Raw genomic sequence first — 15,795 nt, 5'->3', positions numbered from 1 at the left:
GCTCTGGTGTCTTGGCTGCCAAGAAGGCAGGTAAATCAGACTGCACCCCAATTTCTCTGTGTAAAGTCCTGTGGTTGCCACTTTAAAAAACACACAAAGAAGGATTGAGAGGTCATGCCATACCTTTATATATACAACAGTGGGAGTACTGCTTTATAAGTGTCAGATCGGAGGGGAAAGCCCCCTTCCCAGGAAGACCCCAATACTATTTGGGGGCAGAATCAGGGGGCAGATTCTCGTCTCCTTCCCGTCTCACAGCTTGTAGTCAGACAGTTCTGGCTCTCTTCCTCTTCATCCTCTCCCTCCTTGCTTACACACAGCTGTATCTTAGGATCTCCGACAAGTCGTAGCCAGTCACAGCAAAGGAAGAGCCCTTGGGGTCACAGAATCGGGCTCCACACACCAGAGTGTCAGTCACACATTCTGCATGGCAGTGTTCCACCTGGGGGAAGGGGAGGAAGGGTTAGGGTTCTGCTCTTGGTGGAAGAGAGGAATTTTGTGCTCTCTGTGGGGCCTGGAGCACTAAAATTGTTCCCAAATGTGACACTACCCAGGCTTGGTACAGACCTCAATGCAGCCACTGTCTGGATTTCTGCTTAGCTTCCAGATATGCACAAAGGAGTCTTCAGCCCCAGAGAGCAGCTGTAGGAGAGGGGAAATGACATGAAAATCCCCAGTTTGTGCACACAGGGATCCCCTGTCAAATGCCTCCATCATGGTTTCCTACTGAGAAGCCTAGAAGATGTTCATTGATACCATGGGGCCTATGCTGACTCACCTTGCCTGCCTCAGGTGCCAAGTCTAGGGCACTGATACTACGGGCATGGGCATTGATCTGGACGTGCAGGGCCCCGGAGCTGGCCTCAAAGATTCGGATCTGCCCATCCCCAAAACCAGCAGCTACAGAGCCTTGCCACAACTGGACTGAGGGGCAAGGGATTCTGTGGAGATAAAGGACATTGGGTTGGCCTCCCCAATTGACTTCCCATCTAAATCCTGACCCACCTCCCTTTTTTGGATCTCTCATACCCAAATCCTGAGATTCGGGTCAGCAGTTTAAACTCCGGCCCTGACTTCCAGACGCACAGAAGGCCCGAGTCATCCGCTGTCACCACATCAGCTACACAATCCTGAGGGAAGAGAGGCAGTAGGTCATCTCCCCAAGACCACCTTCCATGAGTCCTATACTCTGTGAGAGCTAAGGGAGCATTTGTCAGCCACTGCCCTTTGGTAGACTGGGGTCTGAAACTGGGAATAAGGATGGATGGCAGTACTGAAAACCAGTCTTCTGGCTAGAGCTCCTCCTGGTCAGACTCACAGCAGCAAAACCTGCTGCCCAGCTAGAATTTCACTGGGTGCTTATAACACCCTCAAAGGGGGTGTCATCATCCCTTTTGGAGAATAAGACTAAGGCCCAGAGAAAGGAAATTATTTAAGAGGTCCCTGAGATGAGGATCCAGGTTACTGAAATTGTAGCCAAGCAATTTAAAAGTCTTTATTGAGCTCTAAGTTCCTATCCTCACAAGATATTGGGGTTTTGCACCTTTGTTATGTGTCATGGATCCATGGAAGAGTCAGTCTGGCGAAACCTTATGGGTTCCTTCTCAGAATAATGTTTCAAATGCATAAAATAAAATAGATAGGATTACTAAAGAAATCAATGATACTGAAATATGGTTAGTAAATTATTTTTACAAAAACTTCACAAACCTCCAGGTTCAGAACCTATTGCTCTATATTAAGAAACAAGGGTGTCATATAATACTTAGGTGCTAAGTTGTGTAATTCTGACAGTAAAACAGCCATTTGTAGAAGAGATTGAATAAAGTACATTATTAGGCAATGCAAATTCTTATGGGAAGGCAAGATGAGAGAGGTGAGACATGAACTGGGCCATCATCCTTCAACAGGAAGGATTTGGAGAAGGGAGAGTATAGATCATGGAATAATAGAGCTAGAAGACAACTTAAATCTAGTTCAACCCTCTCCTTACTTTATAGATGAAGCAACAGAGACCCAATGCAGACTGAGATGTGACCTGTCCGAGGTCCCCCAATTAAGGAACTGTTATGCCATAAGCAGAATCAAGGTCTCCTGAAGTCTCCTCATTCGGGGCTCTTTTCATAGAGGGGAAATATGGCCTTGTACTGGATGTAGTCAACAAGAGTCAACAAGACCTGAGTTCAAGTCCTATCTTGGACATTTTCTGGGTGACCATGAGCTATCTTTCTGTGCTTGCGTCCTCAAAAGGAGGTGGCATTCATTGTCCTCCAAAGTCCATCCCAGCTCTAAACTATGACCCTCTAATCATCTTGCTGGACTGGGCTGCTGGGGAATGAGAAGTCCTTTCCTGCTTCCCTCCTGTACAGAAGGATCCCTTACCTGTCCCTGAGCAGGCTCAGCTGCAATATCCGTCACTGGCACCCGGTGTTCATTCAGCTCCTCACTCAGCATAATGTTGGGTCCTTTGGCTGGGACGTCAAACACCAGTACCCGGCCAGACCACGTCCCTGTGGCCAGGGCCATGGTGGGCCTCAATGGCTGTCTCCAATCACATTTCATACTCTCCATCCCAGCCAGGCTCCTACTTAGTCCCTCAATTAACTGAGCCCTCAGAGCCTCTCCCACTTCTGAACTCTCCAATGAGGCCCTTTCATCCCAATATTCTGTCCAATACTTCCACCCAGCCCAGACCCCTTACATGTTACCTCCCCACGACCTCCTCACCCACACAGATGTAGTGGCCACTGGCAGCAATTCCTCGGGCAAACAGGGCCTGCGCTAAGATAGGAAGATCATTAAATATCCCATAGAAGTCCAGTCTTTGCCTCCCTCCCAATTCTCTTCTGCCTAAATTTCCCACCCCACTCCCTGCCCTGCAGTACCTGGGGGGGCATCACTAGAGTCCAGAGCATGCCAGTAAACCATGACAGAACCGTCTGACTCATATATCTGCAAGGGGGGAATGGTAGAGGTGGAACTATGTTGTGGGAATAGATAAATACATTAAACCATGGCTGTGGGGAAGGTGGGGAGAACCCTATTGGGGATGTCAGCCCATAGGTATGTGGAATGGGATGTTCTCTTGTAGAAGTGCAGGGTGAGATACAAGGGAAAGGATGGAGGAGAGGGACCTATAAGGAACAGAAATGCCCTTTTTCTTGTTTACCTGTATGCCTCTCTGTGAAGTCAACACTAGTAACACTCGGAAAGGCAGGACACACCAATAGGCCTGAGAAGTCAACGTGGGAGTCAGAAAAGGAAAAATTCACAAGGAACTAGGACATTAGTGGGGGTTTAGAAGAGACATTAACAGGATCAACAAACACAATAACATGGGGTAGGAATCGGGAAAGGCAGGGGCACCTGTCAGCCTCAGGTCCTACCCTCAAAAGAACCTTCCTCTCAGGAGGGTCCAGCTTCTCCCCTGGGTCACATAACTCACCTGGGTGATGAGAGGAAGGTTCAGCCCAGCCCCTTCTTTAGCGTGGAGTAGACGCTGGGACAGAGGAAGGCCACTGGGGACTGCACTGAGGAGCTCACAATTGGATCCATGGACCAAAGCAAACTGGGCGAGCCCTGAGGCTGGCAGGGGCAGCACACAGAGGTTGTTGTACAGGGCTGCAGGGCAGGACCGGAGGAGCAAAGGCCGATCCCTGCGGTACATCCTGGGGCAGAAATACTCAGAGGTTGAGAGGGAGCTAGGACAAGGTGAATCTGGAGGGACACTAGGAGGTCAGAGAAGTTTTTAAGGAAAATACATGAAGATTTACAAGTCTGGAGGCCAGGATATACACAGGACATCAAACAGTGGGTATTGGGATGGCAGTAGAGGGGAAAATAGATGTTTCTATAACACCGGAGCTATGCTTTACAGGTATTTCATTTGATCCTCCTGGGAGGTAGGTGCTGCTATTATTTCCATCTTACAGTTGAGGAAACTGAGGCAGACAATGGATATGTGACTTTCCACAGCTAGTAATCCTCTGAGGATGGATTTGAATTTCAGGTCATATTGACAGCAACCCCAGAATTCTGTCCCCTACACTACAAACCTGGGGGGTGATGAGAATGAGGAGATGGGGATGAGAATGTCTGGAGGAGACCTGGGACAGAGAGTAAAGTGGTCTACTTGGGGTGTGGGGGTGGGGGCTCAGTGGATGGAGAGCCAGGTTGGAGCCAGGAGGATCTGGCTTCAAATCTGGCCTCAGATACTTCCTAGCTGTGTGACCCTGAGCAAGTCACTTAACTTCCATTGCCTAACCCTTACTGCTCTTCTGCCTTAGAACCGATACTTAATATTGATTCTAAGATAGAAGGTATAGGTTTTTTTAAGAGGTGGTCTTGGGTTGTGGCAATGAAGGGGGGGGTTTCTCTGGAATGGTGGGATTAGAAATGCACAAGGAGTCAGGAAACGCAGGAGGGTCAGTATGGGTTATTCCTTGGACAGCCATGTTTAATGACTAGATGGATTCCTGAGCTGGGGGGGGGTCAGTGCCCTGAGGGGGTACTCGAGAGCACTGGCCCCTCCCCACCCTCAACCTGGGGGTGGGTGGGAAAGGGGATAAAGAGGCGGAAGGACACACATCTAGCCCTACGAGTGGGAGGTGCTAGTTCGCGGAGGGACACAGGTCGTGCTCACACTTGCGTTGGAGGACCGCGGAGGGACACCGAGGCTCGAGGGTCTCACGCTACCACCACACCGGCGCTGGTGTACCTTCAACACACGGGGGTCAGGGCTACAGGAAGACGAGGGAGCAGAAGCCTGAATCAGACGAGAGGAAGGGGAAGCGGAGAAAGGGCATATCAGGGCCCAGACCCCTCCCACCAGACCCCGGTTCTTTCCCCGCCTCTCCTGCCCTAGTTAGACGTCCCCTCCAGACCTCCCCGCGCCCCCCTTTCGCGGCACCGCGCCTCACTCTGCCTGTCAGTCCCCGCATCCGCTGCCACCATGGAGACGACGCACGGGGCGCCGCAGTGGCTTCTTACGTCACACGCTAGGCAAGACGCCCGGGGGGCGGAGTTGCGTCTGGTACCGCCCATGGTTGCCTGGGAGACCGTTAGGGAGCTTTGGAGTAGCTAGTATCTGGGAGTGGACTGAGGCAGAGGCTGGACCTGGAGCTTCCGAGCCACCAGACTCCGGCGGCCGGCAGCTATGGCGCATGAAGGCACGGTGAGCAATTCCGGCTTCCGGGAAGTTAGGAACCATCTCGGGCTTTCCGGCGGGGGTGGGGGTGGGGGTGGCACTCGCATCTTCCGCAGTCACGGAACGGCTCCTTCTCCCTGCCCTTTCCCGATCTCAAGGAGTATTACAAGTACTATAAGTAATAACAGCAGGAAGGGATAATAGAGAGGTGATCCAAACCAATCATCTCCTCCATTGATGAATGATAAGCTGGGGCTTGCCCAAGGCTACCCCGCTATAACACAAAGTCCAGTGTACAGGGCTCAGGATAGATCGGAATGGTGAGAAACCCTCAGTTAGGACACCTCTAGTACCTACCCACTTGACAGGCTCCTTCTAAGGACCAAATGAGGTAATGGGAATTATAAAGCTCTACCAAAATGCTAGCTATTACTATTATAAGTCATCATTGTTCTTCCTACAGAAAACCGCCAGGGACCGAGGGCAGACTCGCACCAAGGCCGAGAAAGTTCGTCCCCCTACAGTGCCTGTGCCCCAGGTAGAAATTGTACCTGGCCGCCTGAATGAAGCTGAATGGATTGCGCTTGTGAGCATTGAAGAGGGTGAAGATGTGGTAGGGGATATCTTGGCTGAACTGCTGGCCCGCGTGATGGATGCTGCCTTCAAGATCTATCTGACTCAGCAGGTGCACATCTATTTACTCCCCCCCACCCACCCAAGAGCAAGAATAATAATAGTTGATATTTTTTTTCTGTCTAAAGTATTTTCCACCTATGTCATGTGTCATTTGATTCTCACAACAATCCCAGGAAGTATGTTGGTAACAGATGTTGATATCCCCACTTTGGAAATGAGGCTCAGATTAAATGACTTGCCACTATCACACATCAGTCATTTAGGAGGTGTTTTATTACAGTTATTTTATATCTAGTAAGTACTAGAATTTGAACTCAAGTCATTTGACTTCCAAGTCTATTTTTTAACTATACTTTTATTCCTATTTCCTCACTCTCCCAAGCCCAGTAACACTTTTTTCTTCTGCCTCCCCCTCATTCCCTCACAGTGCATCCCATTCACCATCAGCCAGGCCCGAGAGGCCATGCTGCAGATCACTGAGTGGCGATTCCTTGCAAGGGATGAGGGTGAGACAGATGTGGCCGAAGACCCTACATGGGGGGAGGATGAGGAGCCTAGGGCCAGCACCACAGACACCTGGGCTCAAGGCTCTGTGCCTGTACTGCATGCACCTTCCCCTCCTATTCCCCCTGGACTCGAACCCATCTCCCAACCTGAGGTAATACCATCCCCACCTTATCCCCTCTTTGTATATAACCATCTCTCTAATTTTTCCAGCTTCCTCCCATCTAACCTTCCCCAAAATCATTTCCCAGATCCTCTCCCAATGACTAAATCCCTTCCTAGACCACCTCTTTGATGTTTAAATGAATAACCCAGCCACCCCATAGCCCTCATTCTCCTGTTTCCTCCCCTCCCCCCAGGGCACTGAGTGTTCGGAACAGCTCCCCTTGCATCAGAAGACTTGGATCTCATGTTCTGAGGAGCAGAGCTTATCTTTCTGGGAACCTCTTGAGTTGGGGCCCACCCCAGGTCCCCCCCCAACACCAGAACTCTCTTCACAGAGCCCCCAACACTTTGTCTTACCCCACCCTTGTCTAGATTCAGCTCCTAATAGTTATCCCTGTCTTTCCATGTGGGAGAGTTCCCAGATTTCTTTAGAAACATCCAGCCCAATGAGTCCACATCCTTCTCTAGATATGTACTTATGGGGAAGTTCTCAGGCACCTCTAACTTCACAGCCCACTTATGTTCGATCTCCTCAACCGACCCCTCGATCCTCTTTCCATCCACAGGGGGGTGGGGACACCCAAGACCAAATGGAGGAGGCAGATTTACCTTCCCCCTACTATCTATCTGTTCCTCTCCCACCATTCCTGGCTAGTCCTCCCTGGGGCCTCCCTAAATCCCGGCCTCTTCCAGCTCAGGTACCTTCACTAAGCCCCACTTTGTTACCTGCTGCCTCAGCCAAGTTCATGCGCTTACAGCTGGGACGGTCATACCTAGCACCCGGTCTGGTGTATGATAAAATGGGACAAATCATAGCCATGGATCCACTGGATCCTACCCATCTTCCCCAGCACCAAATTCAACCCCTGGCCAAAGTTGTGGTCCCTGATGCAGAGGTCCACCCACTGGAGTCCTACAAGGAACAAAGGAAGCATGTAAAGTATGGGAAAAAGCTCAATTTTAAGCTGCCTGCCCACCGCCGCCCCATTCCCAACTTCCATCGTGGTTTCCATTTCCCTAGCCCAGGCCTTCCCTTCCTAACCCCTGTCTTAGAACTCCAGAGCCGGCACTTCACTCCAAAGCAGTGGTCTAATATCCAATGGCCTAGTGGGTTGGAGAGGAAAACAGATCTATTGCAGATGCAGCCAGTGGGTTCAAGTCTGATGTCAACGATGGAGTCAGGAAAAAGGCCAAGTCCTGACCTGAGTACACTTCCTCACCATGGTACAAGAGTCCTTGAGGCCACCTCCCAGCTGATGTGGAAACCTTCATCCCTACTGGACACAATGAAGCTGATGCCTAATGTGAGCCTCTGGAATCCAAGCAAAAACACTCATCGAAGTGGTTTTATTCCTTCCCACAGAGAGAGAGAAAAAACCCTTGGTCCACTGTCTGAGGAACCTTCTGAGCAGCGACCTATCCAGACCCATGCACTTAACCCTCAGGTCACTGTGGCTCAATTGCTGAAGGGCTCCCCACCCAAAGTTCGGGCCCTTCCCTCTCAGGAGGCCCTCAACACCACCTTCCCTGAGGAAGCCTGAATGAAGGTCCTATGTGACATTCCAACCCCATCCAACAATATCCTGGCACCCAAATCCCCCTTTGTTTGCCTCCCAACAATAAATACTTGTAGGGCCCTAGATTTTAGGCTAATATATCCCTGCCCATTAATTTATATAATTAGTCCAAAAGAGGGTCACCCTTTCATGTCCAAAGGCCCTCTAACAAGGACATTTCCCCCACTTCCTGACTTTAGGCATCCTCCATTCAGATGGAGGAGACATACCCTCCCTTCCAAGGACCCTTTAATAGACATAGAGTCTCTTCTCAAAGAGACAGGGAATATCCCAAATTGGGATATGTAGAGAGTATACTAGAAATCTTGGGTCCAGATGTAAATATCAACAGGTATGGTATTGTCAGAGATTAAGGATTCTTTTGAAATCATTCCACCACACAATGTGCTAGTCTGGTGGGCTGTGAAATGACGACAGATTCTGAAGAAGGAGACACCCATCACTATTGTTACATACAACCATGAGGATTCTGAAGAACAAGAGGAGAAATGCTCACACTTCTAGAGAACTCCCAGACTAAATTAGAGACACCCCTACCTTTGGGGAAACTCTTGTTTTGACAAAGAATCAAAGACTTTGTCGGAAAATACCTCAGAGGCCATCCAAACAAGTCTATCAAAACAAGAGTCCTCTTAAACTCTATTAGGGGAAGTTAAAGTATTCATCCTTTATTTGCAGACCTGTATGGAAAAGAAAATCCAACTGACTCGTTCCACTTTGTAATCTGAGCAATGTTAAGAACTTTTTCTTCACAGGAAGCCAAAATCTTCCAATGTGATTTTTACTTGTTGGTTTGTAGTACTATCCTTTGAAGTCAAGGACAAGTCAATTGCCTCTTCTACATTGGAAGTCTTTCAAAATGATATAGTCTATTTCCATCAGTTTTATTCCTTATATAGTATGAATGTTACCATTCTGGGTTGTCTAGTTCTAGATACATTCTAGTTTGAGAATATGTTTTCTAATGTGCAGACCTAGAATGGACTTCAAACATGGTCTGACCAAGGCAAGTAGACTCTCACTATATCTATTCTTGATAAATCAACTGTGTCTGACAACATATATGGAGAGGAACTAAGTAATTTTGTCATCTTTTCTCCAATAGTGCTGTAATTTTTTTTTTCCATTCAGCTTTAGGAAATTCCCAACTATTAAATTTCCTCTTAATGGATTTGTTCCATCATTCTAGTTGTGGAGATCTTTTTTGGATTTAGATTTGGACATCAAATTTATTATATCCTCCCTTCTGACCTTTGTATTGTCTATAAATTTGATCAGCACAGTGCCTTGTATATAATAAATGCTTAATATCTGTCAAATTTATATCATAATCTAAAACAGTGATAATATTATACAACACAGGGTCAAATACAGTTCTCTAGAGCATTTCACTAAAAGTCCTCGACAAGTTGACAGCCTATCAGTGATTGCATTTTGGGCCCAATCATTTAGCCAGTTCTGAAAACCCCATGTACTATAAGGAGCCTATCACACCTCTTAATTTTGTTGCCAGAATAGCATAATATGCTTTGCTGAAATCAAGCATAGAAAATCTAAAGCATTTCCCTGATCCACTTGTCAGGAAAAGAAAATTACTTTAGTCTGGCAAGTCCTCTTCATTATTATTGCTTCCTTTTATAGATGTTCGCCACATACCATCATTCCTTTAATAACCCAAATCAATCTCACTTATAATTTGCTGATTTTAATCTTTTCCTCCTCCCACTCCTTTTGCAGTGTGCTTTTTATTTTTTATTTTGTACAGTTTTCTATTATTTTAAAGTATTTTTCCATGGTTCCATGATTCATGTTCTTTTCCCTCCCCTCTCCCCTTCCCACTCCTGGAGATGACAAATAATTCCCCTGTGTTATACATATATTATCACTCAATACCTATTTCCACATTAATCATTTAAGTAATAGAGTAATCTTTTAAAACCTAAACCCCAAATCATATACCCATATAAACAAGTGATAGATACATCATATGTTTTTCTTCTGTGTTTCTACTCCCTCAGTTCTTTCTTTGGATGTGGATAGCGTTCTTTCTCATAAGTCCCTTGGGATTGTCCTAGATCACTGCATTGCTGCTAGTAGAGAAGTCCATTACATTTGACTGTACCACAGTGTATCAGTCTCTGTGTATAATGTTCTCTTGGTTCTGCTCATTTGGCTCCACATAAGTTCATGGAGGTTCCTCCAGTTCATATAGAAATCAAGCAGTTCATCATTCCTTATAGCACAATAGTATTCCATGACCATCATATACCACAATTTGTTCAGTCATTCCCCAATTAAGGTATAACCCTTCATTTTCCAACATTTTTGCCACCACAAAAAGTATAGCTATAAATATTTTTGTACAACGATTTTTAATTATCTCTTTGGGGTACAGACCTAGTAGTGGTATTGCTGGATTAAAGGACAGACATTCTTTTAAAGTCCTTTGGGCATAATTTCAAATTACCTTCCATAATGGTGGGATCAATTCCAAACTCCACCAGTAGTGGTATTGCTGGATCAAAGAGCATACCATCTTTTAAAGCCCTTTGTAGTGCCTTTTTATTGAGATTAGTGAGGCTCAGTTATAACAATATATATAAAGACAAACTTTAAAGCTGCATATAAATGTCCATCATTGGTTTTTCTGAAATCTTGCAATACTTCCATTTCCAAAATCAATTTTCATTGATTTTAGCTGAGCAATCACATCTACCAAATACATTTTCTTAGCCACATGATTGGAACTTATTTGGGGAACTTGCTGCTCTCTTCCTATCTAATGGGACAGTTGTTCTCAGAGCTAGGAAGACCTGGGTTTCCAAGTCCTCCTGACACACACTATTTGTATGATGCTGTGCAAATCACTTCTTCCTTCAGTGTTCTAGTCAATTCTCAAAGCCTACAAATTGCTTTAAGGGTGCTGACTTTTATTGAAAGGGTTCCCTCACCTAAGAGCCTCCTATGCTAATTAAATCGCTGGTCCACTGCAGTCCTTAACCTTTCATTTCTCTTGATAGTTCTTGGCAAAGAAAAGAGAAGCAAAACAACTTGTTCTGCCGTCTCTCCACTATCCATTATCATTGTTTGATCTACCCTGCAATGTTCCTATCTCTTCTCCTACTCTTTTCTTCAATATAAAATCCTTTTCCCTTATTAACTTTCCTCACCAACTTTAGCTCTTTCTGAGTTTTAGGAATCCTAAGAGAATTCTTAAAAGAATGTATCCTGCTTTTATGTTATCTTTCTTTACCTTCATTTTCTTTACATATATCTTGAAAAATCTGATTTGTACTTTAAGTTATTTTGTATGCAGCACTGATATCTTTAGAGAACTCCTTTTCCTCCTCAAGAAATGTTTCATGTTCTGATTTCATTGTTGGAGTGAACTGACCCACCCTCCATCTGATTTTCCCTAAAAGTTTTAAGTCCATGTGACTCAAGTCATCTTTTCTTTTTTAAAAAATTCAATTATATTTCCCTTCCAGTTACAAATTCAGCCACTGAGAAGTCAAGAAAAACAAAATCCATTGCAAATATGTATAGTCAGACAAAACAAATTATCACCTAATCATGCAGAAAGAAAAAGGAAAAATAAGTATTTTAATTCTGAGTATCTCTGTCTGAAGGTGGGTAGCATGTTTCATCATGAGTCCTTTGGATTTGTGTTATTCAGAATTACTAAAGTTGATTATCTTTATGATGTTGTTATTGTATACATTGTTTTCCTTGTTCTTGTCACTCCATTTTGCATAAACTCATATATCTTCTTAGGTTTCTCGGAAATCATCTCCATCATTTCTAACAGCATAATATTATTCCATCATATATAAATGACTCATTCTTTCCCAATTGTTGGGTACCCCCACAACCTCCAATTCTTTGTTATCACAAAAAGAACTGCTGTAAATATTTCTATACCAATAGATCCTTTTCCTCTTTATTTGATTTTTTTCCTGTGGTATAGACCCAGGAGTGGTATTGGGTCAAAGGTACAGCTGAATAGCTTTTGGAGTATAATTCCAAATTGCTTTCTGGAATGGTTAGATTGGTCTAACCTGTCTTTTCTCTGAATCCTTTGATAACTGCTTTTGAAAATCTTGTACTGCATCTCAAGGTACATGGCTTTCTTCTCTACATTCTCCATTTCTATTTTAGTCACTAGTTTCTTTTGGGGGAGATTATAAATTCGTTCACTGCTTCCATATTTGGAGAGGGAAATTACCATCAAGACAAACCAAGAAATTTTTTGTTGCTCTGCTTTTGGCAGAAAAAGCATTTCAGATATCCTATGCCACTATGTTGAATTCATCTTCCTTTATCTGTCCTTGCTTGAGAAGCAACAACTGTGGGACTCCAGGCATGTGATCTGCATTAGTGTAGGGAATCTCAATGTGTAAATTCCCTTTACCCAATCATATCAGCAATTAGGCAAATCCATAACTTGAAGTCTTAAAAAATGGCCTGTGGCCATTGAGAAGGTAAGTGACTTCTGGTCATATAGCTAATATCTACCAGTGGTAGTGCTTGATCCTAGGTCTCCCTGACTCATAAGACCAACAGCCTATCTATGTTGTCATCTTCTCTGCAAGAGAATTATTTGACATTATTGGACCTCCACCTGTACTCCTTTGGCTCAAGTGTTGCCTTAGTTTTAGGTGATATACTGTTATAGATAAAAGAGTGGTTGCCTTAAACTGTGACTGTGAAAATATGTTTTCAAAACTTTGAAAATTACCAAAACTATAAAGATAATTTTTAGTGTCTTGATTTTATACCAAAGTGGTCGCCATGGGAAAAATTCCCCAATATGAAATATACCCAATTCAGCTGGGTTTTATGGAGATTTTAATTAATACATATAAGGAATTCATGAAAGGGAGAGAGAGAGTAAGAGGAAATAATGACAAAGGGCTAGGCCAGCCTAGGCCAGCCTAGGCTTAAGCCTTAAGAGAGAGATCAGTCAGTTTTTAAACCACTCACCACAAGATTTGTCCCAAGCAAGATTCTAGTTTTCAGAGAGACCCACCAGTTCAGCTCCTCAGCTCAACTAAGTTCAGCCACCGAGCCCTTCAATTCAGCTTTGGGAAGCTGAACTTTCAGCTTCTAAGGCTTCCATTCAGAGGCCTTCTGGCCTCCTTTTAAAGAGAATTTTCACCTCCCCTAAATTTTCACCTCTACTAATCACAATAGACGTTTTCACAAGACTGACTATTCTGAATTTCACACCTGAATAGACTAAACTTTTGAGTAATTCACACCTGAGTAGAAGACTAAAACTTCACACCTCTTTTGTTAAGCTTGTCCCTTGCAAGTTTGCAACTTGCCTGACCTTCATAGGTACTTAGCACCTTTTTGTATTAGATCTAAAAATAGACCCAGCTTAAGTTTTTTTAGCTTTACTTTAAGTATGGGTTAAATACTTTTCATTGTTCAGTAAAGAGTTTACAACTTTATCTTTCCCTAAAGTATGCTTAAGTATGGGTGGAGTAGAGTTCTCACATTCCTGATCAAGTACCTTCATTGTTTAAAATGGGGAATGGTCTTAACCAAATCTTCTGAAGTAGGGTCTGAGAATTTTTAAGATTCACAATACCCAAGTGGTGAAGTGGATAGAGTTCAGCTTATGGATTGAGGAAACTTGATTTTGAATGTGATAGCTTCAGAAACTAGAGGCATAACTCTAAGTAAGGCATCTGACTTCTCTATGCCTTGGTTTCTTTCTCTACAAAATGGAGAGAGCACCTCGTCAGGTTTCGGGGACGATCAAATAAGTATGTTTAAGGTGCTCTATGAATGTGAGCTCCTATGAATGTGAGCTATTAGCCATCCCATAGTTGGTTGCCATGTACGTTTTTCCTTCAAGAGAATTTAATATCTGAGTTGGACACCAGGTGGTGCTCTAGTGGAGCCGACGGCCCAGTGAGCTTGTGTGTTGCTTATGCGGAAGTCTTCCTAAAGGCTGTTGTATCCCTGTTTGCCACCAGGTGGTGGTCAGCCTGCAAATGCCAAGACTGGTCTCCCCACTGCTCCAGCAGTGCTTGGCAGGCAAAGCTAAGCAATTTGAATCAACATTGGCTCACTATACCCAAAATCAATCTAGAGAATGAAATGAAGTAACTGCATAAAACATGAAAATAGGAAAATTGCAGTCTGAAATTAATTTGTAATGCCTGCCCCTCCCCTTCCTGCCCCTACTTCATCCGGCCTCTCCCCTCAGTAGTCAGGCCCTGATACTTAACCCTGTTATGATTTCATCATTTCTTGTATATAAATGGAAAGAAAACAAATGAACCCTTCATATAAAGGCATCCACCTCTAGCCATTTCCTAACCTATCCCCTGCCAAATCTTTAGATGTGGCAGAGAGGACATATGTCTGAGACTCATGGAGAAGGAAAAGGGGAAGGAGCTACCCCAACTCACTTTTAGGATCATAGACTAGAAAAAGGGAGAAGGAAGAAGGGAAAAGATAAATCAATCTCTTTTATAGCTTTTCAGCCAAATGAGATTCACAGAAACTTGTCATTTTAGCAGTTTAGGATCTTCTTTCCCTGAGGACAACATTAGTCTCCCTCTCAGGATCAGGACTTTTCCCATAGTGCTAGCTGGGGTTGTCTCTATGCTTCCCACTGTGTTATCAGTCATAACTTCATGCCTTGACTTCAATGGTAATGAGCAAATTCAAATACAAAGGAAGTTGAATGAAGAGGAGCCTACCCTGGATCCTGATTTGTACAGATCTCAACTGTTTTCCCATAAGGGAACATGCCCCTCTTGTACACAAGAATCCACCATGATCTCCATTGGAAGGATGAGAGATGATCACTCTCTCATATGCCAAGATCATCCAAAACCACACAGTCTTGCCAGCAAGTATTACTCCAGGAACAGGTGTAAACAACTCAGAGGATTGGCAAAGCTAGAGGTTACACACACACACCTTTAATAATCTAAATTGGTTGATGTGCTGATTTCACTGTGCATATATACACTAGGTATAGCCCTTGTCTGAAGACAGTCTTTAGCCACAGGGAGCCCTTCTTCTTAGGGAAGAAAGAACCCAACCCTCAGAGAGCCCCCATTTGGAAGAGGGGCCTATCCTTACCTTAAGGGAAGTTCTATCTGTTAGGAAGCTGAACCTTTAGGAGGGTTCCAGTATAGGGCAGGATGCATCAACAATAGACCAAAAGTCAAGACAAGACAAGAAAGAACTGGGTTATTGTTAGATTGAGGCACAGGAACTGGCAACAGTCTAAGAGAAAGTTATATAGATGGTGATATAGTAGGAAAAATAATCCTTAACCATTGCCATTTCTTCTGTACTACCTCAGACCCAACTGAGAGGAGAAGCAGGTGGGAAAGAACAATCCAACCCTGGCTGCCATTCCTATGCTGCACACAAATTACTGTAACATTTGTTGGTTCATTCTGCTATTAAATCACATAACTATTCACATGGATTTTGTCTCATCTTTTGAGTCAGCTCAAGATTGAACCCCTGGGACTCACTTTGAGTAGAGAAATTTTTTAAAAAAATGTAATTTTGGTCATTTCTGAGTATAAAGTTACCAAGAAGATATGAGACTATAAATTGTGTGTGGGATGGTGATGTTGGCTCTGATTGACATTACTCCCAGCTTATCCAGCACCCTGTTCATACCCTCCTTTATACACATTAGGAAAACGAGTCCCAGTATGGGAAATGCCAGGCTTATTCTTCTGTTCAATGCTGTCTTTTAAAACAACCTTTGGATCAATTGGTCTT

At 44.3% G+C, this 15,795-nt stretch overlaps 2 protein-coding genes across 8 annotated transcripts; one reads left to right on the top strand and one right to left on the bottom strand.

Moving 5' to 3' along the window:
* Positions 1 to 104: 104 nt before the first annotated feature.
* Positions 105 to 4,739, bottom strand: WDR54 (WD repeat domain 54). Of its 2 annotated transcripts, XM_016423382.2 has the most exons (10): positions 4,643 to 4,739; positions 3,446 to 3,668; positions 3,170 to 3,232; positions 2,886 to 2,952; positions 2,728 to 2,781; positions 2,383 to 2,510; positions 1,030 to 1,130; positions 779 to 941; positions 568 to 642; positions 105 to 442 (listed from the first exon to the last, which is right to left on the bottom strand). In XM_016423382.2, the coding sequence occupies exons 2-10, from the start codon at positions 3,665 to 3,667 to the stop codon at positions 311 to 313; spliced, it is 1,005 nt and encodes a 334-aa protein (XP_016278868.1). In that variant the 5' UTR covers position 3,668; positions 4,643 to 4,739; the 3' UTR covers positions 105 to 310. The 2 variants fall into 2 exon arrangements, with proteins under 2 accessions (XP_016278868.1, XP_016278869.1); XM_016423383.2 differs by lacking the exon at positions 2,886 to 2,952 and having other exon boundaries at positions 2,728 to 2,776.
* Positions 4,740 to 5,032: 293 nt separating this feature from the next.
* On the top strand, positions 5,033 to 15,482 carry C6H2orf81 (chromosome 6 C2orf81 homolog). Of its 6 annotated transcripts, none has more exons than XM_016423380.2 (4): positions 5,033 to 5,173; positions 5,610 to 5,831; positions 6,210 to 6,288; positions 6,646 to 15,482. In XM_016423380.2, exons 1-4 carry the CDS (start codon positions 5,156 to 5,158, stop codon positions 6,651 to 6,653), a joined length of 327 nt encoding a protein of 108 aa, XP_016278866.1. In that variant the 5' UTR covers positions 5,033 to 5,155; the 3' UTR covers positions 6,654 to 15,482. The 6 variants fall into 6 exon arrangements, with proteins under 6 accessions (XP_016278866.1, XP_007496971.1, XP_007496973.1 ...); XM_007496909.3 differs by having other exon boundaries at positions 6,210 to 6,440; XM_007496912.3 differs by having other exon boundaries at positions 5,065 to 5,168; positions 6,210 to 6,440.
* The last annotated feature ends 313 nt before the right edge of the window (positions 15,483 to 15,795 follow it).

Source organism: Monodelphis domestica, chromosome 6, assembly GCF_027887165.1.
Source record: "Monodelphis domestica isolate mMonDom1 chromosome 6, mMonDom1.pri, whole genome shotgun sequence".
NCBI lineage: Eukaryota > Metazoa > Chordata > Mammalia > Didelphimorphia > Didelphidae > Monodelphis > Monodelphis domestica.
The sequence above is the reverse complement of the archived record's forward strand: the minus strand, read 5'-3'. Positions and strand labels throughout refer to the sequence as shown.

Excerpts from the sequence above, each read along its gene's own strand:
- WDR54 (XM_016423382.2), bottom strand. The coding sequence starts at position 3,667 with ATGTACCGCAGGGATCGGCCTTTGCTCCTCCGGTCCTGCCCTGCAGCC. Across the intron at positions 1,131-2,382 it reads CTGAGCCTGCTCAGGGACAG|GATTGTGTAGCTGATGTGGT; the intron begins GTAAGGGATCCT and ends CTCTTCCCTCAG. Across the intron at positions 942-1,029 it reads ACCCGAATCTCAGGATTTGG|AATCCCTTGCCCCTCAGTCC; the intron begins GTATGAGAGATC and ends TTATCTCCACAG.
- C6H2orf81 (XM_007496909.3), top strand. Across the intron at positions 5,832-6,209 it reads AGATCTATCTGACTCAGCAG|TGCATCCCATTCACCATCAG; the intron begins GTGCACATCTAT and ends ATTCCCTCACAG. Across the intron at positions 6,441-6,645 it reads AACCCATCTCCCAACCTGAG|GGCACTGAGTGTTCGGAACA; the intron begins GTAATACCATCC and ends CCCTCCCCCCAG.